At 41.4% G+C, this 15,932-nt stretch overlaps 1 protein-coding gene across 4 annotated transcripts in view; it reads left to right on the top strand.

Moving 5' to 3' along the window:
• MID1 (midline 1) overlaps window positions 1-15,932 on the top strand; it is a 631,257-nt gene that overhangs the window by 528,521 nt on the left and 86,804 nt on the right. For all 4 annotated transcript variants that reach the window (XM_077480854.1, XM_077480853.1, XM_077480851.1 and 1 more), the window contains exon 4: window positions 3,123-3,230. In XM_077480854.1, coding sequence (XP_077336980.1) covers window positions 3,123-3,230 — 108 coding nt within the window. The remainder of the gene's footprint in view (window positions 1-3,122; window positions 3,231-15,932) is intronic.

Below are 15,932 nucleotides of genomic sequence, written 5' to 3'. Positions count from 1 at the left end.
GAGTGCATTTTTATAGCACTGATCGCTGTATAAATGCCAATGGTCCCAAAAAAGTGTCAAACGTCTACGATCTGTTGCAATACTGCAGTGCCGCTAAAAATCACAGATCACCGGCATTACTAGTAAAAAAATAAATAAAAATGCCATAAATCTTTCCCATAGAGTACAGACAATATAACTTTTGTGCAAACCAATCAATATACGCTTATTGCGATTTTTTTTTTTAACCAAAAATATGTAGAATATATATTGGCCTAAACTGATGAAGAATTGTTGTTGTTTTTTTAATTTTTGGCAATATTTATTATAGCAAAAAGTAAAAAATATTTATATTTTTTCAAAATTGACGCTTTTTTTTGTTTATAGAGCAAAAAATAAAAACTGCAGCTGATCAAATTCCACCAAAAGAAAGCTCTATTTGTGGAAAAAAAGGACACAAATTTAGTTAGAGTACAGCGTCGAACGACTATGCAATTGTCAGTTAAAGTGCCAAATTGTAAAAAGTGCTCTGGTCAGGAAGGTGGCTGAAGTGGTTAAAGTGCCCCCATCCCCTTGTGCTTGCAAACCCATATGTAGGTTGTGCCCACATATGTAAATGGCGTTCAAACCACACATGTGAGGTATCACCGCAAATGTTGGAGCGAGAGCAATAATTCCAGCGCAAGACCTCTTCTGTAACTCTAAACTGGTAACCAGTAAAAAAATTTAAATCATGGCCTTTGGAGATTTTAAGGTGCCAAAGTTTGGCACCATTCTAAGAGGGTGTGCAATTTTAAAGAGTGACACGTTAGGTATCTATTTACCAGGTGTAACATCATCTTTTACATTATACAAAAACATTGGTGGTAAATATTGTGTTTTGTTTTGTTTTTGTTTTGTTTTTTTAATCCATGAAACTGTTTTTTTCCGCCAAAAAAGTGCATTTGAAAAATTGCTGTGCAAATACCATGTGTCATAAAAAAAATGACAACAACCGCCATTTTATCCCGTAGGGTCTCTGCTAAAAATATATATAATGTTTGGGAGTAATTTTCTAGCAAAAAAAATGATGATTTCTACATGCAGAAAAGGAATGCCAAAATTGGCCCGGTATGGAAGTGGATAATTACAAAATATAAATAGAAGTAACATTTTATTAAATTAAATAACTCACATTGAAAAGATTGCTCGCATTAAGATGATCTTCATTAAAGTAAAGGTAAAAACCTTTAAGAGATTGCAATGCACAGAGATAATGCCCTAAATGCAGGTAGGAAGCGTTTGAAGCATGTCTGTGCGCGTGTGCTACTTTGCAATAACAGCGGTGCATGGCCGTGTACAGCTGCCTTCGCCTATTCATGTCTATCGCCAGCTGTGCACAGCTTCAGGACATCCTGGGTAACAGAAATAACACTGCTCGGGCAAATGCACCCATTAAGCAATATACTGAATAACTGCTACATTTTTGCTGAGTATTATTATTAGTCATCCTTGTACTTCTTTTTACTATATACTAATTGTTTTTTATTATCAATATATGTTTTTTTAGATGTGTTACTGCTCATTCACTTGGGCGCTGCAGCTAAAGCTCTCATGTGAATAAGGCCTTAGCCCTTGTACACACGGTCGGACATTCCGACGGAAAATGTCCGATCGGACCGTGTTGTCGGATAATCCGACCGTGTGTGGGCTCCATCGGACTGTTTCCGTCTGAATATCCGACCGACAAAGTTTTAGAGCTGGGCTATAAAATTTTCCGACAACATAATCCGATCAGACTTTGTCTGATCGTTAGTAGAGAATTCTGATCAAGACCAAAGCTATTGGCTACTAGCCTGAACGTAGCCCCGTCGTAACGAAATAACTTCATCACGCTCTGAACGATCGGATTTTCCGACAACTTTGTCCGACCGTTTGTATGCAGCACCAGTTTCGGACAAAATCCGACGGACTTTGTTGTCAGAATGTCCGACCATGTGTACAAGGGCTAAGTGTGTGTTTTGTCTAGATTTTGTTGTTGTTGTTACTAGTGGGACTTGAGTATCTTATATTAGGTTCATGTACAACTTGTTCCGGAATTATAAGTTCTGCTGTCAACACTTGCGGTGTATATGCGGATTCAACACTTTTCGGCTTGTTTAAAAAAGGCCCAATAAGTAATTTAATCTCTGATGGCTTTTGTTGATCTCTAATGGCCCATACACACGATTCGAAAAGGTCGTCTGACTTTTTTCGCTTAATAATCGCAAGTAGGATTTGAATAGGTTACTAAAGTCACGAAAATGCTCATACAACAGAAAAAAAAAACAGAAGTGATGTCATGTGTTGTAATGTAATTGTATTTTCGAACGACAACTGTACTGACTAAACTAAAATTGTACAGTCTGATATTATACAAGGAAAATTTTCGCACTTGTCCGATTGAATAATATCTGATGAATTGTCCTAATCGGCTCTCGGTAACTCTGTACTAACGATCGCGTCGAAGGCAGTATTTTTCATACGATTTTCAGATTGTGTGTACGGGCCATAAGTGTGGCTGTCCTAAGGCCGCGTACACACGGGCGGACTGTCTGACAGACTTGGTCCGCTAAAACGTGTTTCAGTGGACAATCCGCTCGTGTGTGGGCTTCAGCGGACTTTTTCAGTGGACAGTCTGGTGGACTAAGTCTTTCGGAATTTCCGTAATATTGTCCGTCCAAACTTGGTTTCAGCGGACAGTCCGCTCGTGAGTAGGCTAGTTCGACGGACTAAGTATGGGGCATGCTCAGAAAGGATTTACACGGCCGAAGGTTGCATTGCAGTGTATTGGACGTCGTATTTCTAGTCCCGTCGTACGTGCTGTACACGTCATCGTGCAAGCTTTCGGCGGACTGTCTGTTCATCGTGTGTGGTCAAGTCCGTTCATTCGAAAGTAGGACGGACTGTCTGTCGGATTGTCTGAGTCTAGTTGGACGGATAGTCCGCCCGTGTGTACGCGGCCTAAGTATCCATCTGTGCACTGATAGGTGTTACTGAAGCCATGACTATCCCAGGTGGAAATAAGGAAATAATAATGTACCAGCTCTTTGATCAAATTAGTTGCACAGCTAATGTTCTGATATTGTGGCAGTGTGACATTTTCCCTTTATTTTCTTATTCAGGTGAATGCATCACGTCAAGAAGGCAAACTCATGGAGGAGAGTGATCAATTAATTGAAATTATCCAACAGAGAAGACAACTTATTGGAACAAAAATTAAGGAAGGAAAGGTAAATGTAAACTCTTAAGCAATGAAATGTATGTCCTATGCAAGTGCAGTAACAAATGTGATTTATGTAATACACTGTAATTGCATATATATGGATATATAATGTATACAATGTGTATGTATGTATATGTATGTATGTATATGTATATATATATATATATATATATATATATATATATATATATATATATATATATATATATATATATATACATATATATATATATATACAATGCTGTGAAAAAGTATTTGCTCCCTTTCTGATTTGAAATTTTTATTGCATATTTGTCACACTTAAATGACTCAGATCCTCAAACAAATTGTATTATTACACAAAGATAACCCGAGTAAATACAAAATGCAGTTTTTATTATTATTTATATAGCGCCAACAGTTTGCGCAGCGATTTGCAATATGAGGCAGACAGTACACTTACAATACAAATCAATACAGGAGGGATCAGAGGGCCCTGCTCCTTAGAGCTTACAATCTAGAAGGGAGGGTCAAGTTGAAACAAAAGGTAATAACTATGGGGGATGAACTGATGGAGAAAAATATAATACAGTTGTTAGGTGTGGGTAGGGTAGGCTCCTCTGAAGAGAAGGGTTTTCAGGGATCGTCTAAAAGCTAATAAAGTAGGAGATAGGCGGAGAGATTGGGGTAGGGCATTCCATAGGATTGGAGAGGCTTTGGAAAAGTAAAAAAAAGTTTTTAAATGATGGTTTCATTTATTAAGGCAAAAAAGCTGTCCACCCTGTATGGTTTTATGTGAAAAAGTAACTGCCCCCTGAGCCTAATAACTGGTTGTGTCAACCTTGGCGGCAACAACCGCAATCAAGCGTTTCCGATAACTGGCAATGAGTCTTTCACTTTGCTGTGGAGCAATTTTGGCCCACTCTTCTTTGTAGAATTGTTTTAATTCAGCGCCACATTGGAGAGTTTTCCAGCATGAACAGCCTGTGTAAGGTCATGATACAGCATCTCAATTGGATTTAAGTCTGGGCTTTGACTAGGCCACTAGCAAACCTAAATTTTGCTTTGTTTGAACCATTTGGTGGTGGACTTGCTGTTGTGTTTTAGATCATTGTCCTGTTGCATAACCCAAGTGCACATGAGCTTGAGGTCACAAACTGATGGCCAGACACTCTCCTTTAGGATTTTCTGGTAGAGCTCAGAATTCATGGTTCCATCAAATTAGGTAAGTCGTCCAGGTCCTGAAGCTGCAAAGCAGCCCCAGACCATCACGCTACCACCACCATGTTTGACAGTTCGTATGATGTCCTTGTTATGAAATGCTGTATTCTTTTTATGCCAGATGTAATGGGAGGCACACCTTAAAAAAAGTTAAATTCACTGGAGTTTCAAACCTTTAGAAATGGCTTTGAAACCCTTCCTAGACCGATACATGTACATTACTTTGTTTCTAATCCGTTCTTGAATTTTTATAGATTGTGGTATGATGTGTGGCTTTTTGTGATCTGTTAGCATGCTTCACTTTGTCAGACAGCTTCTGTTTATGTGATTTCTTGATTCAACAGGTCTGGCAGTAATCAGGCCTGGGTGAAGCAAGTGAAATTTAACTCCGCTTTTAAAAAAATTGTTGTAACCACAGTTCATTCATGATTCAGTATAGGAGGGGGCAATTACTTTTTCACATAGGGCCAGGCAGGTTTGAACAGCTTTTTTCCCTTAATACATGAAATAATAATTTAAAAACTGCATCTTGAATTTACTGGAGTTATCTTTGTGTAATATTAACATTTGTTTGATCTGAATCATTTAAGTGTGAGAAATGCACAAAAAAAATCAGAAAGGGGGAAAATACTTTTTCACAGCACTGTATATTATAAAGGGAAAACTGGTAATGGCAATGGTAACCTATCCATGAGACCGGGACAATGTGGAACCATCCAAGTAGGTTTGTCCTGCACTTATATTCAGAGAATGTTTTGCAATGCAGGAGGTTTTTTTTACAGTAAGTCCAAAAACAAACAGAATATCTGCATGTCTGAGCCACTAACTAAACTACACTAAAATATCTTACTAACAGGCAGCACTTGTACCTTTTTAGCATTATGTGAGAAGTCAACTTTTTTACCCAGCTGCAGGGTCTCACAGCAGAGAGACCGCCTTGAGCATCAATCAGCTCACATATATACTGTATAAAGGCCTATGGACAGCTGAGACTAATTATGGAGGTCTGACTAATGGGTAAAATGTGAACCCAGGGATGAAGGTCTCATTCCACCCAAAACTCTGCAAAGCCTCTGGGCTCCAGAACCTAGCTCAGAAATATTTAGGATCTGAGAAAATAAAAAAAGTTTGCTTTCTAATTAATGAACACAATCAATGTTATCATATGTGTATTTTAAATGATAGAGACAGAATATCAACCAAAATCCAGAAAAAAAACAGTATGTGCTCATGTGGTACACATACTAATCCTGTAAATTTAACAAGGTGCTCCTAACAATAACTTGTTATGTGTATAAAAGACACCTGTCCACAGAATCTCTTTCTTCTATTCAAACCTCACCATCATGGGCAAGACCAGAGAGCTGCCAAAGGATGTCAGGGACAGAATTGTAGACCTGCACAAGGCTGAAATAGGCTACAAGACCATCAGCAAGAAGCTTGGTGAGAAGGAGACAACTGTTGGAGCATTATTACAAAGAAATACAAAATAACCATCAATCGCCACTTGGTCTGGAGCTCCATGCAAGAAATCACCTCATGGGATAAGGATGATCATGAGAAAAGTAAGGGATCTGCCCAGAACTACATGGGAGGAGCTTGTGAGTGATCTCAAGGCAATTGGGACCACAGTCACCAAACAAACCATTGATAACACAATATGTCGCCATGGATTGAAATTCTGCAGTGCCCGTAAGGTCCCACTCCTCCAGAAGGCATATGTACAGGCCCGTATGAAGTTTGCCAATGAACATCTAAGTGATTCATAGAAGCATTGAGAGAAAGTGCTGTGGTCAGATGAGACTAAAATTGAGCTCTTTGGCATTAACTCGACTTTCCGTGTTTAGAGGAAGAAATATGCTGAGTTTGACCCTAAGATCACCATCCCTGCAGTCAAGCACGGAAGTGGAAACAACATACTTTGGGGCTATTTCTCTTCTAAAGGTGCAGGCCAACTTTGCCGCATTGAGGGGCCAATGGACGGGGCCACATATTGTAAAATCTTGGATGAGAACCTTCTTCCCTCAGCCAGAACACTGAAGATGGGTCGTGGATGGGTCTTCCAGCATGACAATGACCCAAAACACCGCCAAGGTAACAAAAGAGTGGCCATGTGTTTTTTCTCAATTTCTGGTTGATATTCTGCCCCTATCATTTAAAATACACCAATGATAAAAACAATAGACCCTTCACTTCTTTGCAAGTGGGCAAATTTGCAAAATCTGCAGGGGGTCAAATAATTATTTTCCTGTGTCTGCGTGTATGTATGTATGTGTGTGTGTGTGTGTGTATATATTAGGGATGCACCGAATGGGTTTTTTGGTGCCGAAACCGATACCGAAAATGAAAAATACACTAGGCCGAAAACCGATACCGAAACAGCACCGATACTGAAAATGACTGTTTTTAAAAAATATTTTTATACAGGAGATGGTCAGAGACTGGGGACATGGTACAGGAGATGGTCAGAGACTAGGGAAATTGGTACAGGAGATGGTCAGAGACTGGGGACATGGTACAGGAGATGGTCAGAGACTGGGGACATGGTACAGGAGATGGTCAGAGACTGGGGACATGGCACAGGAGATGGTCAGAGACTGGGGACATGGTACAGGAGATGGTCAGAGACTGGGGACATGGTACAGGAGATGGTCAGAGACTGGGGACATGGTACAGGAGATGGTCAGAGACTGGGGACATGGTACAGGAGATGGTCAGAGACTGGGGACATGGTACAGGAGATGGTCAGAGACTGGGGACATGGCACAGGAGATGGTCAGAGACTGGGGACATGGCACAGGGGATGGTCAGAGACTGGGGACATGGTACAGGGGATGGTCAGAGACTGGGGACATGGTACAGGAGATGGTCAGAGACTGGGGACATGGTACAGGAGATGGTCAGAGACTGGGGACATGGTACAGGAGATGGTCAGAGACTGGGGACATGGTACAGGAGATGGTCAGAGACTGGGGACATGGTACAGGAGATGGTCAGAGACTGGGGACATGGTACAGGAGATGGTCAGAGACTGGGGACATGGTACAGGAGATGGTCAGAGACTGGGGACATGGTACAGGAGATGGTCAGAGACTGGGGACATGGTACAGGAGATGGTCAGAGACTGGGGACATGGTACAGGAGATGGTCAGAGACTGGGGACATGGTACAGGAGATGGTCAGAGACTGGGGACGTGGTACAGGAGATGGTCAGAGACTGGGGACGTGGTACAGGAGATGGTCAGAGACAGGGGACGTGGTACAGGAGATGGTCAGAGACAGGGGACGTGGTACAGGAGATGGTCAGAGACAGGGGACGTGGTACAGGAGATGGTCAGAGACTGCGGACGTGGTACAAGAGATGGTCAGAAATTGCACACATGATACATGACACATGATACAATTGATACAATGCAGCCAGCCAGTGTCCCCTCACAGCAGCCAGCCAGTGTGTCCCCTCACAGCAGCCAGCCAGTGTGTCCCCTCACAGCAGCCAGCCAGTGTGTCCCCTCACAGCAGCCAGCCAGTGTGTCCCCTCTAATAGCAGCCAGCCAGTGTGTCCCCTCTAATAGCAGCCACCCAGTGTGTCCCCTCTAATAGCAGCCAGCCAGTGTGTCCCCTCTAATAGCAGCCAGCCAGTGTGTCCCCTCTAATAGCAGCCAGCCAGTGTGTCCCCTCTAATAGCAACCAGCCAGTGTGTCCCCTCTAATAGCAGCCAGCCAGTGTGTCCCCTCTAATAGCAGCCAGCCAGTGTGTCCCCTCTAATAGCAGCCAGCCAGTGTGTCCCCTCTAATAGCAGCTAACCTGTGAAGAGAAGAGGAGGAGAGTCGCCTCCGTCGCCTGTTTGATCACAGCAGGGGAACATCACAGCTTGCAGTTCAATAGCTGTGTGTTCCCCGCCGCGCGCCGTCACGTACAGCCCCTCCCCCTTGTCAGGGCACTTTGATAGACAGATCATCCGTCCAATCCTACGGGTGATCTGTCTATCAAAGTGCCCTGACAAGGGGGAGGGGCTGTACGTGATGGCGCGCGGCCGGGAACACACAGCTATTGAACTGAAAGCTGTGATGTTCCCGCGCTGTGATCAAACAGGTGGCAGAGACGGCTCTCCCGCACTATATAGATATAGCTTTTCATGATGGGTGCACCAGGAGCGGGGGGCGGAGCCCCGCCCCCTACCCTGGCCCCGCCCCATTTTCGGCTCCATTATCGGCCGTTTTTCTCTTTCGGCAAATTGCCGAAAAGGGCATTTTCGGCCGATATGTTTCGGCGGCCGAAATTTCGGTGCATCCCTAGTATATATGTGTGTGTGTGTGTGTGTGTGTGTGTGTGTGTGTGTGTGTGTGTGTGTGTGTATATATATATATATATATATATATATATATTTGTAGTATGAGATTATAAAACACTTTACAGTATTCAAAGGTCTGGGAAATGTAACCTGTGTCACAGTATGTAGTGTTTATGAAAGTGTACATATTCCATTGATCCAGAGCATGTATCATACATCGTAGCATGCAGAATTCCAAACCAGGTATCATAAAGCAAAACATGCAGTGCTCACCTGTTCACTGCTTGCAACAAAGCATGTCATGTAGAGCGTGATACAGTCATCCAGATTATGTAACTTGCAGCACAGGGCACAGAACACTGGTTTGGAATGCAATGTGCAGGACAGTGTACAGTGGTTCGTAGTGTGTAATGTACAGCAACCAGAAGTCAGTATTTGCATACAGTATTTGATTCAAGTCAGTATCTCAATGATTTGAAGCCAGAGGAAAGGAATTGTATTGGTAGCTAAAAATCCAAGCATTGACATTTTGATATATTAGGGTTTTTGAATGTGGGGGACACCAAAGAGACTACAATTAATTACAAGGTATGTGTAAGAGATTGACACAGATTACCCAATTTCCAACAATAGGGTTTGACTGGTGTAATACGGCTACCCTAGATTATAAAAAATGAAGCATGAGGTGGAAGGTTGTTTTCCATCTATGCATTTCAAAATTTAAATTTCGGTTTTGATTGTACTGGGCCTTTTGTACAAGACGTTTTAGAGAACGGTAACATTGTTGGAACCTTGCTTAAATAAACCTGTGCATTTCCCAAGAGAAGGCAGCCAACAGGACCAAGAAATCCATGTACTTTCGGTGATGTATCAAATAGTGTCCCCCATCACATAGCGTCCGCCCTGTACTGAACATCTCCGAAGATAAACGGCACCTGCGCAGTGAGTCCAGGTTTAAGCCTCACCATCCAAGTGGACATAGAGATAGAATAAAAAATAGCCGAGCGAAGCGAGGCCGTGCCCGAAGCGTTGCGAGCGAAGCAAGCCCGCGAGGTGTCCTGTTACTATGAGCAGCCTTATGTCCACTTGGATGGTGGGGCTTCAACCTGGACTCAGTGCGCAGGCGCCGTTCTTCCGCCGACTTTCAGAGTCTACTTGTCCTCTGTAGTGCGCAAGCACTGTGCCTGCGCAGTACAGGGCGGACACTATTCGATAGGTGGATACTTTTTGTCAGAACACCGGGTTTAATGATCATGTGACTTACTCCCCCTCGTCTCATGAAAAAGCATGGGTGGGGGGTGTTTTTGGTCACTCAGGTACCCAGCACTGTTATAGGGGACAAAGAAGAAGAGTCCTTAGCCTTGTGTAAGCTTTTAATCATAACTTAGAGCTTACACAGTTCATCTTTTTTTTGTTCCCAATAGCCAAATGGAGCCACAGAGCAACAAATGATAGATAAGTATGTGCAGCTGAGGGGGCCAGTAGTAAACTGAGCCTGTTGCTCTGCACTGCTTTGCTTTGCCTGAGGTTCAGCTTTCAGAAACAAGACATACAACATTTTTTGCAGGTTTCTGGTCCAAAACCATTAAAGTGTTGTTAACCCCACAGCCGTAAAATCAGTCTGTATATGGAGTAAAGCATGGTTGCTATACTCACTGTGGAGCCTAAGAGGCTAATCCTCTGCATTGTGGAGGGTAGAGGACAAGCTACACGTGCTCAATCAGTACTGTCCAGACAGAGGATCAGGGGTCCTGCATCCTCATATGGACATCTAGAGCAGTATGAAAACTCCTCCTACAAGTTTTAACCAGACACTGATAGAAGTCACAAGACTGCTATATACTGCTGATGAGAAAAGGGATTTAGCAGTTTATATTTACTAAAACCATTGCATTGCCATGTTCTGTGTACTGTGGGAGACCAGATATAGTGAATGCAGGGTCCTGGGTTTAGTAACCTCATACATTTTTTGGAGGGAGGTTACTAAACCCAGGACCCTGCATTCACTATATCTGGTCTCCCAGGAAGGTGCTGCCATGCTAATGATGCTAGTTGCCTGGCACAGATGTGCAGTACCTGCAGTAGTGTCTATTAGCACAGTGGTTCTCAACTCAGCCCTCGCGTACCCCCAACAGGCCATGTTTTGGGAACTTCCCTTAGATAAAATGGCCCTTATCAATACCACGTCATGGATATTGATTTAAAGCAGCTGTGTAAATTAAAGGAAAACCTGAAAACATGGCCTGTTGGGGGTACTTGAGGACTGAATTTGAGAACTACTGTATTAGCATACATCGCCACACTAGAAGTAAATTGGCCCTCATAAATCTAGTGACCAGACTAAAAGTGACAATGTATGGTCCATCCAACCCTTCTTTTTACAATACTGTTCTTTGGTCTTAATTGCTTTTGTAGGAAATTTTAACCCCTGGTAAGTGAGCAATTTTTTACCCTTAGAAGAGAGACTTTATTGTGTAACAATTTGCTTGCCTAGCTGAGCCCTCCTGGTATGTGGTATTCTGTAACTTCCAAAATGAACTTTAAATGTCAAGCATGGTGGAGCTTTTGTGAGAAAGCTGCCTTCTAAGAATAAAAGTCCTTTGCAGGTTTTAATGGTTCACTAGGCTGTCATGCATCTTTAATTAACTTCAAATAAAAGGCTTGTCGGCCAATAACCGAGGTAAAGCTGTTTGAAGAGCAGTCTTCCGAGAGGTGAAACTGTGAGGGCTTTAATGGAAAAGAAAGAAAAAATTATTTTGCTGTTTTAGGAAGGTTTCTTGGTCACTGACTTAAGCTCTTAAATCCTTTTAACAAGCAGTATTGATAAACGATGTGAAACGGGAAGTTTAGTTTTAAAATTGACCTATTGAAAGTCAGATTTACTATTAAAGAACAGCGTCAGACACCAAGCCAACGTCTGCTAAATAGGAAATATTGAAGGCGAAATGTCAGCAGGCATTTCAAAGTGCTTCTAAATGGAAGTGCAAGCTTTTGTCACATGGTTCTATATTGAGCAACCTCCTTCTGTGTGATCTACAGGAGACCAGGGAACACTAGGGGGTCTGTTTATAAAAGAAATTTGCTGGGCGAATGTCTCAAGCATTTACACAGCAGTCACTAATAATCCCTGTAAATTGCCGGATACCTTTCCAGTGAATGTCAGCTCCATCTAGTGGCCATAATGCAGTATTTTGCTGATTGAGGGGTTTCAGGAATATACCTCATTATGGCCGCTAGATGGAGTTCATGATCATAGGAAATACATGTATTAGGCATATAACAGGGATTATTTGTGACAGTTGTTAGACCTGCACAATTAATCGTTAAAAGATCGTGATCTCGATTCAACCCTCCTGACAATCTCTATTGCAGTTTGCCAATTCTTTCATATAACAAGTGGAGAGAGTTTTCTGCTCACTCAGCTGTCAAAAGGAAACATCCAGGCAGTCTGCCAAGTTTTTAAAATGAAACATTGTAATTAACTCTTCCTTCTTAGATCAAAGGGAAACTTCTGTGTGTAAAGAAAAAAAATCCAGGCAGTCTGCCAAGTTTTTAAACAAAGTGTAAATGCAGGAAGTTTAACCACTTAAAGTCTAAATCTTTTTCTGACACTTGTTTCTTAAGTTAAAATCAATATTTTTTGCTATAAAATTACTTGGAACCCCCAAACATTATATATATTTTAGCAGAGAGTCTAGAGAATACAATGTTATTTACTGCAATATTTTATGTCACACTGTATTTGCCCATCGGTCTTTCAAACGCAATTTTTGGGGGAAAAATACACTTCAATTAATTAAAAAAAAAAAAAACAGTAACATTAGCCACATTTTTTTTATATATTAATGTGAAAGATGATATTACGCCACGAGAATTGTGATCTAGCTTCTAAGCAAAAAAATTGTGATTCTCATTTTAGCCAGAATCGTGCAGCTCAAAGCTCTTGCACACACGGTCCGACATTCTGACAACCAAATCCGTTGGATTTTGTCCGACGGATTTTGTCCGAAACTGTTGCATACACACGATCGGACAAAGTTGTTGGAAAATCCGATTGTACATAACGTGATAACGTTATTTCGTTACGATGGGTTTACGTTCAGGCTAGTAGACAATAGCTTTGGTCTAGTCCGATGGAGACCACACACAGTCGGAATATCCGACAAAATGGTCCGATAGGACACATTCCGTCGGAATCTCCGACTGTGTGTACAAGGGCTAACAGCTGTGCAAATGTTTTATAAATAAACCCCTTAACATGCTTGTAAACCCATACATATACCCACTGAAGTGACTAGCCTGAAGTGATACACAGAGATGAAACAAATCCTCTTAAATAAATTGTACCTGTTTAACCACGGCCCTCTCTCCTCTACAGCCTACTAAAACATTCAGCTCAAAGGCTTTTTCTCAGCTCTCAGCAGACAGGAGTGGGATCTGACATCACACACTGCACAGCATAGAGAGGAGAGCTGAGTGTAATCTGAGACCTGAATGGGCGGAAAGGACACCCCTCCACCTCCTACACATTTTCATAGGGAAACATGCATAGGAGAGACTGTCAATCACCTTCAGTGTGCTAGAGAGGTGACAGGGCCATCTCCCGAGGTTCTGTTGTGTCTGCATGGGCTGTTAGAAGTGAATCAGGCAGATAGCAGTAGCAGATCAATTAGAGAGCATACCTTTCATCAGAATTGTCAGCTACAGTATATCACTCTGCCCTTGTTTTCATGTGTATGAAATGCCATGACAAATTACCATTACATTTCATGGCAAGAGAAGTGAGATTTCCAGGAAGATCTCAATAGCACAGTGAGCATGTTTTGTAACATAAATGGACTGTTCAAACTCACATGAATATTTATATCTGTCAAAATGATTCATTCATTTGTGAAATATTCAGGTAAATATTCTTAGAACATACAGATGCAATTCAATTCAATATATTGATATTAATTAAACCATTTTGATTTTGTAGCAGTTTTTTTTTTTAAGTTAAAATCTGCCTTTTTGGATAAAAAATTAAAAACCTACAATATTATATATTTTGTCAACATGGAGGCCCTGTATAAAAAAAAATATGGTAGTTGCAGTTTTTTATATTCACGTGACCAAGATTTACCCCCCTTCATGACCAGACCACTTTGTTTTTTTATGGCACTGCATTACTTTAACAATTGTACGGTCATGCAACGCTGTACCCCAATAAAATGTATCATATTTTTCCACAAATAGATTTTTCTTTTTGTGATATTTCATCACCACTGCGTTTTTTTATTTTTTGCCCTATAAGCAAAAAAAAAAACACCGTACATTTTGAAAAAAAAAAAACTAAACAATATTTTTTACTTTCTGCTATAAAACATATCCAATAATAGAATAAAAAAATCTAATTTCTTCATAAATTTAGGCCAATGAGTATTCTGCTACATATTCTTGGTAAAAAAAAAATCCCAATAAGTGTATATCGATTGGTTTACGCAAGTTATAGCGACTTATAGCAGGACTGCGATATTGCAGCAGGCAATCGGACACTGGCGCTTTTGGCACTTTTTGGGAGCCAGTAACACTAATACAGTGTTTAGTGCTAAAAATATGCACTGTCACTGGCTGGGAAGGGGTTAAACATCTAGGGCAATCAAAGGGTTAAATGTGTACCTAGCCAGTGTTTATGTGTACTGTGTGTGGTGCTTTTACTAAGGTAAGTGATGGATTTTATTCCTTGTTTTGCAGGAAAAGAAAATTCATTACTTCCCCCTGTCAGGACGGAGCTCTGCCTTGTCTTGTTTACATAGGCAGAGCTCTGTCCAGCCTCTGTTCCCAATGATCTGTAGGTGCCAGCGGACATCTGTTGGCTGGCACCCGCTGATTGGCTTCTGCTGTTACAAATCAAGCTGTTTAATACTTTTTTTTTAATGGAAAATAAATATTTATTAAAGTGGTTGTAAACCCTTACAAACCACTTTGACCTACAGGTAAGCCTAGATTAAGGCTTACCTGTAGGTCCAAGAAATATCTCCCAAACCTATACGGTTTAGGAGATATTTGCCCGAAGACGGGCACGGCTATCTAGGGCAACAGCGACAGCGGCGCGCAGGCGCACTGAGCGGGGCATCGTCGATGACGGCAATGCCGCGAGTCTCGGCTCCCGTGCGCATGAGCGGGAGTGACGTCTTCGCTGCTCCGGCGAATCACAGCGCCGGAGCAGCGAGACCCACCAAGAAGATGGACGCTCGGAACTACAGGGGACAGCGGTGACTTCGCTGGCTCCTGTGTCAGGTAAGTGACCCATAATGGACTACTATGCGATGCATAGTAGTCCATTATGCTTTGCCTTTACAGGGAATGAAAGAGGAAGTAAACTCATCAGGGTTTACTTCCTCTTTAAAATAAATGTTAGTGCAACAAGCACTATTTGTTCTGCAGAAGTAAATAGATTTTTCGTCAACAGAGCATGGCTTTATATATATATAATCAATACATGAAACTTTGAATGCCTACAGGTCATTCGTTTTGAGTTAAAGGATAATTAAACCCAAAACAAAATGCATTTCAGCTTACAGGCCTTAAATGTGGTGGATGTGGCTGTCGTAAAGTAGTTTTTTTTTTTTTTCAAGCCAAGAACATTTTCAGCAAACACAGACAATACATGTTGATACTGCCAGAAATGCAGTGTGCTTGTCGCTTCCTGCTACTTGTACCATTAAATATCTTCCTTTTATAACAGGGGTCTCAAACTGGTGGCCCTCCAGCTGTTGTGAAACTACAAGTCCCATGAGGCATTGCAAGGCTGGCAGTTACAAGCATGACTCCCACAGGCAGAGGCATGATGGGACTTGTAGTTTCACAACAGCTAAAAGGCCACCAGTTTGACACCCCTGCTTTGTAGCAATTGTCTATAAACTATGCACACACACTGCAAACACACTGCAAAATATATTCCCATGGGCAAGAAGTTTAAAAGTATAAAAATAAAACCTACGTGGCTCACGTCCAAAGATAAAAACGCTATAAATAACAAGAAAAGAGCTTTTAAAAAATATAAAATAAAGGAACACTATCATCATTTAAATGTTACAGGGAATATAAAGGAATTTGTAAAAAGGACATCAAGGATGCATACAATTCTAAACGAACTACAGATTGCAAAAGATAGTAGGACAAACCCTAAATTGTTTTTAAAATATATTAATAGTAAAAAGGTCAGGACTTAGCATG

This window comes from Lithobates pipiens, unplaced genomic scaffold, assembly GCF_037356315.1.
Source record: "Lithobates pipiens isolate NorthernLeopardFrog02 unplaced genomic scaffold, aLitPip1_a1.2 Scaffold_16, whole genome shotgun sequence".
NCBI classification, from domain to species: Eukaryota; Metazoa; Chordata; class Amphibia; order Anura; family Ranidae; genus Lithobates; species Lithobates pipiens.
Note: the sequence above shows the minus strand (reverse complement) of the source record. Positions and strands in the feature narration are given on the sequence as shown.